The 20,458-nt window shown below is 40.5% G+C and overlaps 1 protein-coding gene and 1 pseudogene across 2 annotated transcripts in view; one reads left to right on the top strand and one right to left on the bottom strand.

Annotated features, from left to right (window-relative positions):
• tmtc2b (transmembrane O-mannosyltransferase targeting cadherins 2b) overlaps positions 1-20,458 on the top strand; it is a 178,974-nt gene that overhangs the window by 143,301 nt on the left and 15,215 nt on the right. For both annotated transcript variants that reach the window (XM_088341036.1, XM_088341037.1), the window contains exons 9-11: positions 14,444-14,525; positions 15,638-15,752; positions 20,268-20,331. In XM_088341036.1, coding sequence (XP_088197162.1) covers positions 14,444-14,525; positions 15,638-15,752; positions 20,268-20,331 — 261 coding nt within the window. The remainder of the gene's footprint in view (positions 1-14,443; positions 14,526-15,637; positions 15,753-20,267; positions 20,332-20,458) is intronic.
• On the bottom strand, positions 2,827-2,967 carry LOC148363371 (U2 spliceosomal RNA; annotated as a pseudogene).

Below are 20,458 nucleotides of genomic sequence, written 5' to 3' on the forward strand. Positions count from 1 at the left end.
CCTGGATTGTGTGTATACACACTGCACTGCACGCTAAGAACTTTGACGTTATTAGTTGTGATTGCTGCAGCAAGGCCTAACTACATTGCCAAGTGCTGTAAGCACAGGGCAATGTAGTTGTGCTACAACTATTATAATCCCCCGAGATCTTATTAAAATTATTATATCTATCTTCTTCCGCCGAATTTTGACGGGCCTCTCCTCCCAGAACTTTTGGAGTAGCCCAACGATTCATATACCAAAAATTCCGGCCGAATCAGGACTCTCCTGCGACAATACAGATTTTCGATACGAGTCTTGCTGTGAGAGAGCACTGTAATGGTCTCCGCGTCTTGCGGGGCCCCGGATACCAAAAAAAGTCCCCATCCGGAATAATGGGTTTTGAAAATCTCCCATCCGGAATACATGGGCCCATTCATTTCTATTGGTAGTCATGGTAATGAGGGCTTTTCTAGAGGGTAGTCATAGTAAGCAGGGACTGTCCAGAGTGGCTTGAGGGGGCCCGACCCACAATACCTTTAACCATGGGTAAATGGTGAATACCAAAGAGTGGATGCTAGCGAGAGGATGCTAACAGCTATGTGCGCCGCTTGCAAGGTGTTGGGCTGGCATAGCCCCCCCACAGAACCAAGTTAAAAATTACAAATACATCTCTCTGAGTTAAAAACTTTATGCTAACTCATAATGCTAACAACTCAACGCTACCGGTTCTCTACCAACATCTGCCAGATCAATCACAACTCTTACAATTGCCGCGGGAATTGTCTAGTTATTGTTTAATATCTCATGCATCCATTCGATATGGTTGGTATAAAGCTTAAAGTCGAGGCGAACTGTTCTATTTAATATTAAAGTGGAATATGGAAGCTTGATGCAGTTGGGAAAATGCTTGGATCGCTTTTTTCTTCGTCCACTTTTTACCTCTGAGGAGGAAGTCGCAAAAAAAATAAGTTAATCTTAACTTTGTTTATCTTTATAGTCATGTCAAGTCATAATTATTTGTATAGCCCTCAATTACAAGTAGTCTGAAAGGGCTTCACAGACCACAGAATGTCGACGCCTAATGTATAGCTTTGTTTTTCATTACAATGCTTTATCATTTAGGCTGCTTTGTAATGTTATAGAGCAGGAGTGGCGAACAACTGGCTCTAGAGCCGCATGCGTCTCTTGGCCGATAGGAATGCGGCTCTTTGCCTCATCATATTTCCTATATACTGTGGCTCATTGCCTTGTTTCATGTTTAGTTTTTTTTTGTGTGTATTGAGGGTGGACACTTTTCTTGAAATCAACACAAGAACAATACTTGTTTTATTGTAAGGAGAGCAGTGTGTTATGGGAAATAATGTTTTTGATTTTGTGTGTTTGTCTGTCATGGCAGGTCAGTGCGTGGTGTGGCTCGTTGACTCTCAGTTAAAAATGTCGGCTCTTTTTGTCAAACTTGTTCGCCACCCGTTATAGAGCATATTGGAGCAAACTGGAGTGCCATGTCCAATTTCGTTGTCACAATATGTTCAACCCATTTTGTAACAATGACAATAAAGGTATATTCTATTCTATTCTATTATTTTATTAAACGTTTATTTTTCAGTTTCAAAACAATACAAGTTACTTATACAAGCCTGAAACATACTTATATAAACCTTAAACATAAATTCTATAAGAAATATAGCACTGGAGCAACTTACGAACAAATTCAATTTCGAACGATTGTCTGTAATCTTGATCGTAAGTAGGGCAGCGTTTGTATTGTTTGGTGCCATTAAAAACTGCTTCTGATTGGCTGGTGCTGTTAAACCACAAAATGTGACAATTCTTGTTGGCCAAACACTCCATCACTTAAATAACAAACTGGAACTATGAATTATTGAAAACATCGCAGTGTTTTGCGGTTACGCGATTGCACCTCCTCACATCGCGCTATCGATTAGATTTCGGTTAATCGTGCAGCCCTAGAGGGAATTGATGACAATGATGGGGGTGTAGTAGTGAAATGCAACTTACGAGTCATACTTGCATATTTACTAAAGTAAAATAATGAAAGGAGTGTAATAAACTCTGGCTGTATGTAGCTTACTGCCAACAATTACAATTTGAGGACGGACAGACTGAATATCGCACACATTGTTTACAGATCTAAACTGCTGAACTGTAGACAGTTAGCTATATAGTGTTAGCATAGAAACATTAGCCAAACTCCGGCCAGCAGCTTACAAAAACTTGAAAGCAGAAATACACACAAGCCTTTGTAAAAATATTTAGTTGGTAAAAACTCTTCCATCCTCCAACTTCTTCTTTCCTATTTGAAAACTAAAAAATAAGTGTCGCATTGTGCACAAATTTGTCCCAGAGTTAATGACAGCTTTGCATTGCTCAATCTCACATTCGATGTGGTGACAATGTTCTTTCAGAATACTTTTTCGGTTTTCTTTATCTTTTAGCTTAAACCGTACATTATATTTTGGTAATTTTCCATAAAAAAATCTTCTGTGCCGATAATGTGGTGCATCCCTTTGGAAACCCCTGCTCTTTATTTAGAGATCCATCTTACTAGGGCAGAGGGGTCCAACTTTCTTCTTCTTTTTCTTTTCTTTTGGGTGAAAGATTTTTATTGAACATAGTAAATACAAAAAAAATTGGCATGGACAAGTCCGAAAACAAGTGGGGGTTTTGGGGTTTTTAAGGGTTATTTATCTATCTTCGTTATTCATTATTCATTATCCGTTATCGGTCAGTTCATAATACGCTACAAAGCCTAGGAGCCGGGACACTTACTCTCAGCCAAAAGGCCAAGCTAAGGTCCTAGCCCTAAAGCCTTGTTGCGATCATTGCGAATGCACCGTTCCCGGAGGTACTGCAATACCGGGCCGATGCGTGGAGTGGACAGAGCAAGCTCTTATTCCATCTCCGGAATGCAAAAATTAACATTTTTGGTAAATAAAGTAAAAATAATGACATATTTATATCAATACAAGGGGGAGATTCTTAAGTATATTCTAAACCCCTTGGACACTGGGAGTGTTATTCAAACTCAAGGGGTCCAAAATTTTTAGAAAGCAGGCCACATTTGGTAAGCTATATATATCATACCTGTCAACCTGTACGGTTTTGCCGTACAAAGTACGTTTTTTATGCATTTTAAGACGAGTACGACGTACAAGGAAATCTGTACAGAAAAACGCAAATTTGTCAATTATGGGTACCAACCGGTATAAACTGACTATCATGAAATAGCAAATCAATCAAGTCAAAGGAGTTTGCTGCGGAAGCCTCTATCTCGGTATTGTTTTTTCGCTGCAAACGAAGCGAGCGGTTTGATGCTAATGTGCGCATGCGTCTGCCGCCTGGGGATTTCCCATCATGCATCATTCCGGAAAAAAAAAATAGGGTGTAAGATTATTTTGGATTTTGTACGGGAAAATACGACAGTTTGTCCAGGCATGGAGCCGTGGAGGTTTACAGGTGTATATATATATATATATATATAGTGTGTGTGTGTGTGTGATACAGCTGCAAATAAGTATTTGAACACTTGGATATCATCTAGAATTCTGACCCTGAAAGACCTGTTAGTCAACCCATTAGAAGTCCACCTATACTGCATTTATCATCCTGAATCAGATGCACCTGTTTGACGTTGTTAGCTGCATAAAGACACCTGTCCACCCCATACTATCAGTAAGACTATAACTTGTAACATGGAGTTGACCAAAGCTGTCCAAAGACACCAGAGACAAAATTGTAAACCCCACAAGGCTGGAAAGGGCTACGGAGGAATCATCCCGGAGTTACACGACAGGAGTTGTTTAATGACCTGAAAAGAGCTGCGACCACCGTTTCAAGGTTACTATAGGTAATACACTCAGAGGTCATGATTTCAAATCATGCATAGCACGAAAGGTTACCCTGCTTAAACCAGCACATGTCAAGGCCCATCTTAAGTTTGCATATGACCATTTGAATGATACAGAGTAGTCATTGGAGAAAGTTTTGTGATCAGATGAGACCAAAAAAGAACTTTTGGTTATAATTCCACTAAGCGTGTTTGGAAAACCAAGATCTGTCTTTGTAAGAAGAATATCAAGGTTCTAGCCTGTCTCCACACCTGAACCCAATTAAAAAAAATTTGGGGGGAGCTCATACTCCGTGTTCCTCAGCGACAGCCTGGAAACCTGACTGATCTAGAGAAGAAAGACCTGTTAGTCAACCCATTAGAAGTCCACCTATACTGCATGTATCATCCTGAATCAGATGCACCTGTTTGACGTTGTTAGCTGCATAAAGACACCTGTCCACCCCATACTATCAGTAAGACTATAACTTGTAACATGGAGTTGACCAAAGCTGTCCAAAGACACATTAGAGACAAAATTGTAAACCCCACAAGGCTGGAAAGGGCTACGGAGGAATCATCCCGGAGTTACACGACAGGAGTTGTTTAATGACCTGAAAAGAGCTGCGACCACCGTTTCAAGGTTACTATAGGTAATACACTCAGAGGTCATGATTTGAAATCATGCATAGCACGAAAGGTTACCCTGCTTAAACCAGCACATGTCAAGGCCCATCTTAAGTTTGCATATGACCATTTGAATGATACAGAGGAGTCATTGGAGAAAGTTTTGTGGTCAGATGAGACCAAAAAAGAACTTTTGGTTATAATTCCACTAAGCGTGTTTGGAAAACCAAGAACTGTCTTTGTAAGAAGAATATCAAGGTTCTAGCCTGTCTCCACACCTGAACCCAATAAAAAAAAATTGGGGGGGAGCTCATACTCCGTGTTCCTCAGCGACAGCCTGGAAACCTGACTGATCTAGAGAAGATCTTTGTGGAGGAATGGGCAAAGATCCCTCCTGCAGTGTGTGCAAACCTGGTGAAAGGCTACAGGAAACGTTTGATCTCTGTAATAGTAAACAAAGGCTACTGTACCAAATATTAACATTCATTTTCTCAAGTGTTCAAATACTTCTTTGCAGCTATATCACACAAATAAATCGTTTAAAAATCATACATTGTGATTTGTGGATTTGAGCCACGTTCCTGTAAAAATTTCAGACCCCTCCATGATTTCTAACTGGGAGAAATAGCAAAATAGCAGGGTGTTCAAATACTTCCTTTTTTTTTGTATATGTATGTTATAATTTCTTCACAGTTTCATTTGGCAACAACAAAAAGAGAAATTCATTTTATGACAGCCCGTTAAAAATTTTAGCATGTGCTTTAACTGCCCACCTCACTAGACTTTTGACATGCCTGGCCTTGGGGCTTATAATAATATACTGCAAAATATGTATGATTTAAAAGGGAAGTTTTAATGCAACGTAATATTTCATCTCTCCTTATACATGCTAACACACTGGACAGCCAGCCATCCATCCATCCATCTTCTGCCTTGCTTATCCTCAATGGGCTCTCAGGGGTGCTGTAGTCCACCCAGCTATCTTGTGGCAGTATAATAAAAGACGTGCCACATAACAATTTACCATTATGGATCTTTCCATTTGTGTGAGCGAAAACTTTAATCTGACTTTGAGTGCATACGCATGCATGCCAGGGTTATTATCAGGTCATCCGCCTGTCAAAAATTGTGAATGAAAATACGCAGACGACCATTATCCAAATGGAACATAACTCCCTGGTGGTGCCATACTTACTGTTCCTTATACCTTGCATTCGCTTGAGTGTTCTAGCATCCAAAGAAACGGTAAACCTTTGCAAGTGTTTGCAGGTTGTGGGGTGCCAAAGAAACTGATTGAAATAGAACAAGGTTTTTGTAAATGTGTGGGTTTTTTTCAGGTTGGGCTTATGGTATTTTTAACCTACCCCACCCCCAGAAAAAGCCTAAATTCCAGTAGCATGGCTTGAACTCGTATAAGCGGTAGTCATTTGTGGTTTGTTTGATCAGATGTCATCTGGTTCCTGAATGAAAATTGAATGTGTTAACATCCATGGCTGCAAGTCTATTGGCCGGCTGCTTTCTTGGCTTAATTGACAGTTCAAAGTCACTGGGGTCTTCTTGTGGGTTTGTTTTAATCGTTCTGTTTTCAAATGGGCTTTGTTTAGGGTTGATTCGACTTAATATACTCTAGACATCTGCACATGCCAAGCACATTTTCGGACTAGTTTTCATTATCCCAGAATTATTGACATCTGTTTTGTGTGTGTGTGTGTGTGTGTGTGTGTGTGTGTGTGTGTGTGTGTGTGTGTGTGTGTGTGTGTGTGTGTGTGTGTGTGTGTGTGTGTGTGTGTGTGTGTGTGTGTGTGTGTGTGTGTGTGTGTGTGTGTGCGTGCGGTTTTTTTTTTTTTTTCAAATAACATTATTTGTATGTTTTCAAAGTCAAAAAACCCCAGGAATTTTGGACAAAAGGCCACTTGTTTTTTTTCTACATTTTAAACACTGCAGCTTTAAGTACAGCGCGGCTTATTCTTTTTTTTCTGTGGCGGGAAAACATTTTTTTCTTAGCACAGTAAACCAGTAAATGAGTTGAGTAGTTCACAGGGGTCCAATTAAAGCTTATGATTAATCACAATTTCTGTTATGGTATATTGTCACTCTTAATTACCGTTCTCAATATGTAAAATACTAGAAGAAAAGCATATGTTCAAGTGAAAAGCAATAACTCTGGCAGTAGACAAAGGAGCAAAACAAGGGAATTGACGGTACTTTATTAAATATTGACGACGTATTTACAATATATAAATTTTTTTCTCCCACAAATTAAGTTCCCATTTTGTACATCCACTTTCAAAGGCAGTGTGTTATCTATCAAAAACGCTTCGTTTTTTTTTTCCATTTCATCAAAGTCATTGTCAGATCGATGGACTTTCCTATAATCCTCAAGAAACAATGACAAGCAAATGCAATTTGTCCATCACCGCAGTAACCACTAATGACAACAGCACAAAAAACACTTCTGTGTTGCAATTTGGCACCTTTCTCCATAGTATGGTTGCCCTGGCGCAGTCGTCTACAATTATAAGGGTCACATTTTTGCGATGCAGCCCTCATTCATGTTTTTTTTTTCTATCTATCTATCTACCTTAGCCATATCCCTCAAGAAGGGTGACCGACAGCAAAACAAACACATACAATAACAAAGAAAATAAAAGGGAAAAAATAGCAAAAAAAAAACCACATTTTTGGACCATGGCCAACCCAATTGCCCAAACACCCAAACAAGTTAGGCACCTCGGCACCTAAGTTGGTCATGCTTTCGTCCCTCCAGATGAAACGGGACACCAGAAAGCGGCCATGTCACTCGGTTCAGGGTGACACAACACACTCTTTTGCTCAACTGCAGGGCCCGACAGCTTTCACTGGTTTACCCCTGCCGCATCATACGGGTGCCCAGCCCATCCTTAAGAACGCGTCCACAATCCCACTATCCTTTCACAACACCTCTCCACTCCTTTCTATCAAGAGCTCTAGATTCCATTATATTTTGATCTCTTTCCTGCAGTGCACTCATAACACCATCCATCCACGTCAATCGCGGCCTCCCTCTTGGTCTCCTTCCGTTGACTTCTGCTCTGTAGATCCTTTTCAACATACACTCCTCATCCATCCTCTCCATGTGTCCAAACCAACCAAGTACTCTCTTATCAACACGCTTGCTCAATTCCACAACTACTCCAGTTTTGTCTCTCACAATTTCATTTCTCAATCTATCCAATCTTGTCACTCCTAAGATACTCCTCAAACATTTCATCTCAAAAACATTTAATTTCCTTCTTAAATCTGCGTTCAGGCTCCAAGTCTCTGCACCATACAACACAGTCGGCACAATCACACTCTCATACACTCCCCTCTTAACATCCATACCCATACTCTTGTTGCTCATCACTCTCCTCAGAGCACCCAAAACCTTGCTTTCTTGATTCACACTCTGCAATACCTCGCACTCCATTCCACCAACTGCAGCCACATCACAACCCAAGTACCTCAAGCTTTCAACTTCTTCCAGCACCTGTCCATGTAACCTGATTTCTAACGTCATGCCCACTCCATCACATGAACACTTCATCACCTTACTCTTCCCAACATTGACACATAACTTACGCCTATCACATACTCTTCCAAACTCCGTTACCAACCTTCTCAATGTTTCCTCAGAATCAGCCACAAACGCTGTGTCATCTGCAAACAACAACTGACTTACCTGCCACACTGTTCCACTGTTGTCCATCATCACTACACTTCTACCAAATACTTGCATTCACCTCTCTCACCACACCATCCATGTACACATTAAACAGCCATGGTGACATCACACACCCCTGTCTCACACCAGTCAACACAGGGAACCACTCACTTGTCTCACTCCCTACTCTTACACATGCTCTTCTGTTCATATAAAAACTCTTCAATGCTTCCAGTTACTTTCCACCCACTCCATACATCACCATCACTTGCCACAACGCCTCTCTATCAACTCTGTCATAGGCCTTTTCCAAGTTCCAAGCCAAATAAACATCCTTACCTTTTGCAAAATATTTCTCACACACCTGTTGTACTGCAAACACCTGATCCACACATCCCCTTCCTTTCCTGAAACCACTCTGCTCCTCCTCTCTTAATCAAGACTCTTCCATACAGCTTACCTGCACAGACAACAAACTGATACCTCTCGAGTTTCTACATTCATACTTATCACCTTTACCCTTATACAATGGCACTACACATGCACTACACCAATCAACAGGAACCACACCACTTAAAAAGCATACATTCAACAAGCGTACTAATCAGTCAATCATAGCTGTGCCGCCTTTTTTCAGGCATTCAGCAGTACAACCATCCAACCCAGGTGCCTTCCTCTCTTTCATTTCTTTCACTGTCTCTTGCACCTCCCATGCTTCCACAGGCTTCACATTTAAATCACCCAACACGGACATTCTCTCCATACCATTGATCGCCTCGACTATCACTTCTCTCCCATCCTCCGCATTTAGCAACTCCTCAAAATACTCTGCCCATTTCATCCTGACTGCACTACCGCTCACCAGCAATCTACCATCCTTCTCTTTCACTTACTCTTCCTTTCCAGACTCACTGTTTCTTACTCTTTTCACTTCTTTCCAGAACACTTTTCTCCTTTCCTCAAAGTTCACTCCTATCTTTCAATACCATTCATCATTTGCTTTCCTTTTCGCTGCTTCCACTGCCGCTTTTACCAACCTTTTCTTCACTTTATATCTTTAATACGCATCGACACTCTTATCTTGCAGCCACTCCTTAAAGGCACGTCTCTTTTCTGTCACAGCCTCTGATACCTCATCATTCAACCATTCACTTCCTTTCCTAATACTTTGACCAACTTTTCTCATTCCACACACATCTTTTGCACTCGTCAACACTGCCTCTTTAAACCACCTCCATTCAATTTCCACACTCTCCATTTCTCTTCTACTAATCCGTTCATACGCTTCCCTTATCCTCTTTTTAAACTCTTTACTTTTCTGCCTTCTTCAACTCTGACATTTTCACCTCTTCCCTCACACTCTTCTTATAACTAGACCTCCATGATCCATTTATTCTCAGTTTTCCTTCCACATAAAAATAATCAGACATACCACTCATTTCACCTCTGTAAACATGCACATCCAACAATCTACTTAACATCCCTTTCTTAACCACTACATAATCCATCAGTGCTCTGTCCACCATCTTGCCACTATCCACTCTGACGAAGGTATACTTATTCACGTCCCTCTTTTTAAACAATGTATTTCCATTCACCACCTCATTTTCCACACATAACTCAATCAATTTCTTCCCACTGTCATTTCTTCCTGGCACTCCATATCTACCAATCACATTTCCAACCGTTTCATCACCCACTCCAGCATTCAGGTCACCTAGTATTACCACTTTCCACCCTTCTTTCGCACTTGCACACATTCGGACAAGTCCTTCCAGAACTCCTCTCCCTCCTCAACGCTTTTTTCTGAACCAGGTCCATATGCACTTATAAACATCCATACTTCTACACACCACTTCAACCTCACCCACAGCAATCTGGAAGATATGTCTTTCAACTCCACCAGTTTTTCCTTTGCTTTCTCACTCACAAGCACAGCCACTCCTTCTTTAGCATGTCCATCCGTAACTCCAGACCTTCTACCATACATACCTCCAAGCTGTAATTCACCCTTTCCTTTCATCTTTGTTTCACTCAAGGCTAACACATAAACCTTCCTTTTAGTCATCATCCTTCTGATCTCCTCTTTCTTCCACTAAGTCGCTTTACTTCCACATCCTCTCACATTTAGTGACCCTATAACTAGGGTTTGCGAGACCTTTCGGTCTCCCGCCCCCCTTTCTTTGCCTTGCTGTCTCTTAGGGAGTAGAGATAGAGAGGAAATGATCCCCAGTCCCCTCGCTCCCTCCACTTTAGTCGTCTCTTACTACACACTGCGGACCATGGTGGGAGAATTCTCTTACCTCTCACAAGGAGAGGGCCCCTCACCACAGGACAAAAGGATTTTTTTTTTCTACTGAGAGTAAATATGTGTTGGTTATTGAAGTACTTTCTATCTTGAATAGTCACATCATCCAAAAACACATGACAAAAACATCTTGCAATAGATCTGAAACGTTTTCGGGTGTGCGGTGGTACGCTGCCATTAGTGTTCTGCAGACAAAGGCATCAACGCTGAATTTCCCATGTGATTGGCGCTTAGTGTGCGCTGTACTTAAGTTCGTGGCCTAATAGCTGGTGCGCCCTGTAGTCCAGAATTTTTCGTAGTAGCTCTTCAATCGCACCATGTTTAATGTACAGCAAGGGTCAGGAACCTATTGCTCGAAGATAAAACTATTTTCATGCAAATCTCATCTATAGCATTTCAATTCTGAAAAGCATGGAGCCAAGTCTAGTGCACCCATTGCTTACGCATCACTGACAATCATTCTGAGCGTATTTTTTTATTTCTTCACTCACCAAATGATTTTATATACATATATATATATATATATATATATATATATATACATATTTATTTTTTTATTTTTTTTCCCATCCATCCATTATCTGCAGCGCTTATCCTCAGTAGGGTCGCCGGGGTGTTGAAGCCCATCCCAGCTATCTTCGGGCAGTGGGCAGGGGACACCCTGAACTGGTTGCCAGCCAATCGTAGGGCACACAGGGACACAAAACTCATTCGCTCATTCACTCTATGGGACAATTGAGACCGTCCAATTAATCTGACAAGCATGTTTTTGGAATGTGGGAGGAAACCGGAGTGCCCGGTTTATCGTAGTAGCTCTTCAATCGCACCATGTTTAATGCACAGCAAGGGTCAGGAACCTATTGCTCGAAGATAAAACTATTTTCATGCAAATCTCATCTATAGGAATTCTTTTGGGGGAAGATCATTAAACAATTTAGGTTGACTGTTGAGACACTTTATGATGATGACTCACAAAAAAACTGTAAACAGCCATAAATGCGACCCAAAGCTCACAGAGCAATTTGATTAGGTGAGTGGTAGGGGTGGGTGAAGCACACTTCTCTCTGGCCCGAGCCGTCTGCACCAAAGATAAATACACATTCTCCCCTACTTAATAACGAGATACGTCCTGGACGATCGTTCGTAAGTTGAATTTGTTCGTAAGTTGCTTTAGTGGTATATTTTGTATGGAATGTATGTTTAATTTTCATAGAAGTATGGTTAAGGTTTATATAAGTATGTTTAAGGTTTTTATAAGTATGTTAAAGGTTTGTACAAGTATGTTTAAGATTTATACAAGTATGTTAAAAGGTTTATACAAGTATGTTTAAGGTTTATATAAGTATGTTCAAGCCTTGTATTGTATTGTCTCATCTCATCTCATCAGCCGTACCGCTTATTGTTTTGTATTGTATTTATTTATTCAGCCAGTATAAACCATAAACATGAGTATACAAGAAATCATTAGGCACGCGAACCCTCAAAATAGTTTGAGTAACCTGTATTGTTTTTTACTCAAAAATAAACATTTAAAAAAATAATATGTTCTATAAAGATAAATAAAGGGAAGTTTAACTTATTTGAGTACTTCCTCCTTTCGTGGCAGAAAGTGGCCGAAAATAAGTTGATCCAACTATTTTCTCAACTGCTTCAAGCTTCCTTATTCCACTTTCCTTTCAAATTAAACGGCTCGACTCTTCTTTACACTTTACTCCAACCATATTGAATGGGTGCACGAGATATGAAACAAAATCAATAGGTTCTTAGCACACTGGAGATACAGTGCAGTATGTTTACACGTACCTGCAGCAGATGGAAATCTTTGTGCCCAGGGTTACACCACCTCGTGTTCACGTAGATACCGAGTCAACCTCCTCTCCGCTTCCCGCAGGCTTTTGTGTCTCTGTCTGTCCTAACAGCGCTGAAGCCGGGTAGCTCCACGTTAGAGTCCGGGCTAGACATGAGCCACGTTCCTGTAAAACACTGCAAACTGCACTCCCTGTACGCTTTGATGTTTTTCACCAGCACAGCCGGTTCGTCGGTCTTATTTGGTAGAGTTCAAATTTACCATGATTGCGGACGGTACCGGAGGCTTATAACGCCACTCTGCTTAGCCTCAGCTCCAGCTCTGTATCCATGATAGGGCCCCCTCATCACGCCGGCACGAGAATTCTTCAGGGCAAGGAGTTGATTCCTCGAATAAACGCATTTTTGTGCGTTAAAAGCCATAACGATAGGATAGAAAGTAATCCAAAGTGTAGTTGTCAAACGGGACGAAAAACACCGAAGATGGAAGCAGACACTTAAAACAATAAATCACAAAAAGAGCAAAATAACATGGAGCTGCTCGAAAGGATGCCGCTCGCGGTGGAGCCTATGATGTTATGCCATTAGCGGCGGAAAGAAGCACCACAGTACTCTCCTGTACTTGAACAAGGGTGCACAATACAGAATCTAACTTACAGCAATGTGTGGATATTTTTCGACATCCAGAAAAAAAAGTTCGTATGCATCGTTGTTTGTAACTCGAATGTTCGTAAGTAGGGAAACGTCTGTACATTTCCCTGTTTGCAGTATTTTGTGACATTTTTACAAAAGAACTGCTTGCAACCTGTTCCAAGACCATTACTTTTGAAAAAAAATAAGGTCAAAATGAGACCCAATGATCTTAAGTAATTGCGGGTTGGAGACAAATAATATATTTTTTATTATGGGACACTGGCTGTGGCATTAATCTCATATCATCTAACGTCACAGTGAAATAAAATGCACTAAAAACTTTTTGTCTGGAGAGCTGGTTTGGTGGTTTTACTGAATTTTGTCTTAAAAAATATGGTATGCCCCCCCCCAAAAAAATCTATATTTTGCTATTATGGCGCTTTGGATCAAAAAGGTTTCCGACCCCTGTTGTACTGAAAGTGTTTCAATGTATTCAACACCAATAATGTGAAAATTGGTCAATAGTATTGGATTTGTTTAATGAAAATGCATGTGGTGTTTACAGGCAAAAATATTAGCTAAAATCTGTTTGGAAAGTGGATTCCCAGTCACACAGAACATCCACCCACCAACCCACTACTCATCTCACTTTGGATCCACCCACTTTCCATTGCCATACCCACAAGATATCCCCTGTAAATAAACACCCAATGTAAATATCTTCTGATTTTACGTGCCCACACTTTCTTGCGTAAATATTTTGTGTTCATATACAGTGGGACCTCGCTACTTCGCGGTTCCACGTTCGCGGGTTAAAATGAAATAATTTTAAAAAAAAAAGTTTTTTGGGGTTTTTTTTTTTCAAAGCATTTTCGAAGGGGCGTCGCTACTTCGCAGATTTTCACTTTTTGCGTGTGGTTTTGATCCCCATTAACCGGGTCTAAAAAAAAAATATATAAAATAAAATAATTTAAAAAAAAAAGTTTTGGGTTTTTTTTTAAGCATTTTTGAAGGGGCGTCGCTACTTGGCGGATTTTCACTTTTCGCGGGTGGTTTTGGTCCCCATTAACCGCAATAATCGAGGCATTACTGTGCATCCAAATTATTTTCATATTTCTATCTTTTTACTTTTTTTTATCTTTTATCTTATACACTCTAAATGTGTAACTGGAGTGCCACGTCTAATTTGTTGTCACAATATGTTCAACTCATTTTGTAACAATGATAATAAACGTATATTCTATTCTATCTAAGATAATACACACACTAGAAATCTGCATCTGTGTCATTTGTACATAAAGTATATATGAATGAGCCGCTGACCCTTTTGATGGGCGACATCGATTGACCCCATGTACTGTATGATGACTTGTGAGTTCATAGACACAGCAGGGTGCATGCGTAATTACCATAGTATGATTTATTGTTAAAGTGCGTCTGTGGTTTGTGGAGACACCTTTAGGAATACATTCAACTGTTGAGTTAAGTGTGGTGTTATTGGAATGAAAAGTAATTTAAATACCAAAACCTGACGTTGTGGTCAATCCGTCCGTCTCAGGGGCAGAAATCTGAAGCGGAGAGGTACTTCTTAAAGGCCATCCAGCTGGATCCCACAAAGGGCAACTGTTACATGCATTATGGTAAGTAGTCGTTGCTTTTTTTCATTTTCAGTTTGACATTCTCCAGTAACTCATCCAATCCGTATCTTAGGTATTCATATATTTAGGCTTGTAGCCCAAATGTTAGCAGATAGATGCTCTTATAATGAAAGAAACTGAAAAAAAAGATATACCCACAATAATAGTTCATAAGGTTCAGCCATGTGTAGGTAGAATATATCATTGATTCTTTTATTGTCGGCCCAGCAAAAATGAAAATTTTGACCTCTCTGGCAGTAAATGCCTCGAGGTCTCATTATGATCTTTAGACAGTATTGACTTTGAATTGTAATAGTTTGGCATTGCTTATCCACCCAAACTGCAAAAACAATAATTATATTTTATTGGGAGACTTAATTTTTTTTTTTTTTTTTTTTTTTTTTACTTTTCTGTTTTTTTATCACTTATTTATTTATATTATTTTTCAGTGTGAAACATCCTGCTTGCACTGAATTAAACTAATTGGTGTTTGTACATTAATGATGAAACCATCCAACTGTACACTCGTGTACACATAAGTCGCAAGGTTTCCATGGATCCTCAAAGTCTTAAAAGGCATTAAATACATTTTTCTGAAATTAAAGCCTTACTTGGCATTAAAATGTTTTGCTCCAAATATCGATAGTCTTAAAATGTGAACACATTAAAAATATCTATATTTGTCTGAACCAAAAATATGAAGTAAAAACGTCATTGTACCTGCCTCATGATAAAAATGCTTTATTAGTGGAGTAAAAGAGTTCTTTGGAATTAGTATTTATCTGCCAAGATTGACTGAGGATCCATGATTTACTGTGAACATCCTTTTTATGTCGTGTTTTCCATGTCTAAAACTTTGGAGAGTGCTTTGTTTTTCAGATGGAAAGTTTTCAACTTGATCAAATGTGATTTTTTTTTTTTAATATTTTGTTTAAAATTGCCTCTAATAAAAACTAATAATATTTGTTTTAATGTTAGTTTCAATTATGTTGGGTTTTTTTTTGTTTTTTTTTTCAATTGGCATTAAGATCTGAGAGACTTTCTAATTTTCTCCTACATTTGGTTGCACTTTGTTGGTTGTATTTTCCTCAAAGCAGTTTTTGTTGGGCTCCCAGGTCAGTTTTTGTTGGAAGAGTCTCGACTGCTGGAGGCTGCGGAGATGGCGCAGACGGCAGCCCGGCTTGACAGCAAAGAGTTTGATGTGGTTTTTAGTGCTGCACACATGCTCAGGTATGTTTAGGATCAGAGTTCCTTCACTTTGTTATACTTCGTTTGTGTGTTCGATTCCCTCGTTCAAAACCTTCGGCTATTTGAGAAAGGATGTCTGCATTTCCTCCTCAGACTTGATGCCACTTGATAATACTCTTCTGTGGTCGCAGTGCCAATTGAGCTCAGTGACATTTTCTATTGTATATTTGCACATGAGCTTTCTTACTTTCCCCTGCCACTCTTGCTTTGCGGGTGCTGGCGTGAGTGGAACATGCAGCTGGGGTACCTGATAAAATAAGTTTGAGCAGCCCACCAGCTCTCTTTTGTTTTCTTAAGTATGCTTTCAAATAAATTAGCACAAAAGCACTATTTGGTCTAAAAAGCATAATTAGGTTTAAAAACAAACATAGTCTGCACTGGAATATGTTGTACATTGCGTTTTTACGGCTTATTTCATAATTGCAAAACATTAGGCTATCTTTTAGCACAGAAATAATGTATGCTAGTTTTTCATGCTGGAGAAAAAGCTCATGTTTGGCATCGAAGAAGATGACACTAGCTCTTAATTAAGAAGATGATGCTAACTGTTGTACAAGACAACTACATTTGTTTTTGAGTATAAAGCGTAACTAGTTTCCAACGTAGAAAACGGTAATATTTCTTTTTAGCATAATAGAAAAGAGTACTAGTATTCTAGTGCATTCTTTCCTCACATCTTTATTTTATAAATTCTACTTGTATTATTTTTTATTTTGTTCTTAAGAAACACTTCTCAAAGATCGAAGGCAAACTCACATGTGTGAAGGTCTTTTATTGTTGCTCAGGTGCTAATATTCACCAGCGTTTTTCTTTCCACATTTTATATGATTAGTCTTCCCTTTGCTTCTTTTAAATTGCACTGTCAGTTTATGAACAGTGGGCTGTTACATGAACCTTTCTGTGTTTCTCTCACTTCCATTTTTCTGTCGATTAATGTGATGTTTTATGGAATGCTGCTTAGTGACAGGCAAGTAGAAAACTAGATTAACCTTGAAATTCACTTTGTACTGCAAAGGATTTCACTTCATGTGTTTTTTGACATGTTAACCAGCAGCATATCTCAACTAGTATGTTTCGTTGTTAGGTTTTCTAACATATCTACCGCATTTTCTGGACAAAAAGTCTCCTCAGAGTACATATCCCACCAGGCAAAAAATGGATAATTTGGAAGGAAAAAAACAGAGGTCACATTTTAGGGGGAAATTTATTATATAAAATTCAACACCAAAAAACATACATTTCGTCTCAGAAGGCAATTCAAAATAAAAATAATATAAAAAGCGTATATATTGCAGACATGCTCTTATATGTCAGGAACGACATGTTAAGATTTATTCAGATAACTTTAGCAGTAAGAACATGCTTACCAAACTATTAGCTTCACTCCAAATCACTTAATCCAATGAAATATGCATCATCTGCGTTTCTTTTTCCGGGAGAAAAAAGCTTGTGCCTTCGTCTATGTTGCCGTAAAGGTTAAAATCATCAACACAGGCTTGGGGTGCACTCTTGCGGTTTAGTGTAAAACATGTGAAGTTTTATACAATAGAGGTCGTACAAATTTAAAACACAATTATATAATAATCTGTCAATAATTGCACGGATAAATTCCACCAGCGTACAAGTCACACCCCCTGCCAAACGATAATAAAACCTGCAACTTATAGATTGGAAAATATGATTATTTATTGCTTAATATATCTGAATTAAAGAAGAATACAAAGGATTTGAGTAAGTCTTTTGTATGTTTTATTTTTTTATTCTGATATAGAGATTAAGGAAAGATACCCAAACACCATCGATTCTTAGCGGTTTATTTGTCCCTTCTCCACGTTGACTTCGGGTTTAAGTAAGGGGCTGGTTTGTATGGCTGGATGCCAATGTTTGATGCATTGTTGTGTTTACGACAGTTTAGCAGCTTAGAAGGTTCCTGAACAGCTCCGCTCATTTTGGTTGCACTCCAGACCACTTTTGGCAAACAAATGATTGGCTGACCCAGAAAAATCCATCCATCCATCCATTATCTTCCGCTTTTCCGAGGTTCGGTCGCGGGGGCAGCAGCCTTAAAAGGGAAGCCCAGACGTCCCTATCCCCAGCCACCTCCTCCAGCTCATCCGACGGAAACCCGAGGCGTTCCCAAGCCAGCCGAGAGACATAGTCTCTCCAGCGTGTCCTGGGTCGCCCTCGGGGCCTCCTGCCGCTGGGACATGCCCGGAACACCTCCAGAGGGAGGCGTCCAGGAGGCATCCTTATTCGATGCCCAAGCCACCTCAACTGGCTCTTTGAATGCGGAGGAGCAGTGGCTCTACACAGAGTCCCTCCCGGATGACTGAACTTGCGGAGGAAACTCATTTGGGCCACTTGTATCCGAGATCGTTTTCTTTCGGTCAAGATCTCATCCCCAACCCGGAGGGAGCATGCCACCCTTTTCCGACTGAGTACCATGGTCTCGGATTTAGAGGTGCTGATCCTCAACCCGGCCGCTTCACACTCGGCTGCGAATTGCTCCAGCGAGAGCTGAAGATCACGGCCTGAGGAAGCCAACAGCACCACGTCATCTGCAAAAAGCAGTGATGCAATGCTGAGGCCCCCAAACCGGACTCCATCCCCACCAAGGCTGCGGCTAGAAATTCTGTCCATAAAAGTTATGAACAGAATCGGTGACAAAGGGCAGCCCTGGCGAAGTCCAACCCTCACCGGGAACGAATCCGACTTACTGCCGGCAATGCGGACCAGACTCTGGCACCGGGCATACAGGGACCGCACAGCCCGGATAAGACTGTGCAGTACCCCATACTCCCTAAGCACCCCCCAAAGGGCCTCCCGAGGAACAATGGCTTCTCTAAGTCCACAAAACACATGTACACGGGACAGGCAAACTCCCATGCACCCTCAAGAACCCTGCAGTGTGTGTATAGCTGGTCCAGTGTTCCACGGCCAGGACGAAAACAACACTGTTCCTCCTAAATCCGAGATTCGACCTCCTGGCGGACCCTCCTCTCCAGTACCCCTGAATAGACCTTACCAGGGAGGCTGAGAAGTGTGATTCCCCTGTAGTTGGAACACACTCTCCGCCCCCCTTTCTTAAAGAGGGGAACCACCACCCCAGTCTGCCAGTCCAGAGGCACTGTCCCCGATGTCCACGCGATGTTGCATGACACGCCCACAACACCCAGAGCCTTAATGAACTCCGGGCGGATCTCATCGACCCCCGGGGCCCTGCCACCGAGGAGCTTTTCGACCACCTCGGTGACTTCAACCCCAGAGATACGGGAGCCCAACTCAGAGTCCCCCGACTCTGCTTCCTCAGAGAAAGACGTGTCGGTGGGATTGAGGAGGTCTTCAAAGTATTCTGCCCATCCCTCACCGCCGGTGACCACCAACGGGTCTGAGGGTTGCCGCCGCGGCAGGCACCGATTACCTTACGGCCACAGCTCCGATAAGCCGCTTCGACAATGGAGGCGCGGAACATGGTCCACTCGGGCTCAATGTCCCCCGCCTCCCTCGGGACGTGGGCAAAGTTCTGCCGGAGGTGCGAATTGAAACTTCTGTGTGTGTGAGTAAAGTGTGAGTAAAGTGTGAATCACATTGAAAAGCGCTAGAGAGCAGCCTTCAGTGACTTGAAAAGCGCTAGAGAGAAAAAAAAGAAAAAACTAGATTTACGAAAGCTGGCTCAACTTTGATCAGCAGAGGGAAAAAATGGCTCTGCAAGCAGCAACAAGCACCTAGCTGTGCTTGACTTTGTCAGAAATAGAACATTTGAATTGAGCAATGATATCCATCACAGAAAATGTAACTGCTGGGCAGCTGATTCGGCTTTTGCTGACTTTTAGCAACAAGAGAATTGGTGTTGCACTCAATGACTCGACATTAAACATCTGGGGATGGCAGGACCTTTGAAATTTTAAAACCAAATTGGCATTGATGCAAGTGGTTGTAATAAATTAAAAAAGGATTTTTCGGTTGGTGTGTTACTTTTAGTTTAGTTTGAGTTTTAGATTAGTATTAGTTTTGTTATTTTTGCACAAAATGGATTTTGATTTTTAACACTGATTATGATTTTCTTTTAATATATTGAGTATTTATTGTATTACTAATACCTAAAATAAATACAGTAAATTCCGGATTATAGAGCAGAACTCAAACCACTAGTCTACCATTGATATGGATGACATATGAAAAGTCATTGAGTTTCATGTCATTATCACATTATATTTTGTCACCATACGAATGTTAATTTTGTTTTGCATTTCACATGTTACAATAACAATTCTATTCTAGTAAATGGTGTTTATAGAATTCATTCTATATGTACAATTCACCTATTACAGTGACAATAAGTTATTTTAGCATATAGAATTTATAAAATTTATTTTCATTGTAACATGTGAAACGCACAATCAAATTAACATTCGTCTCTGGTACAGTGACTTAAAATAGTCATTAAATGCTCCTAAAGACGACAAATGACTGATTGTTTCTATCTCCCCTTTACAGACAAGCCAACCTGAATTTAGAAGCTGAGAAGTATTACAAACAAGCAGCAAGGCTGAGACCCAATGTAAGTCTTTACTACGACTAATTGTTGCCATCCACGTTCCAGCTGGTTGACATCAGGTTATCAAAGACTGTGGAAATGTTATCGTACTATGTGCTCTCTTCATCAGTTTATGTTTTCGAGATTATAA

The sequence above is a fragment of the Urocampus carinirostris genome, chromosome 7, assembly GCF_059441175.1.
Source record: "Urocampus carinirostris isolate Australia breed hairy pipefish chromosome 7, RoL_Ucar_1.0, whole genome shotgun sequence".
NCBI classification, from domain to species: Eukaryota; Metazoa; Chordata; class Actinopteri; order Syngnathiformes; family Syngnathidae; genus Urocampus; species Urocampus carinirostris.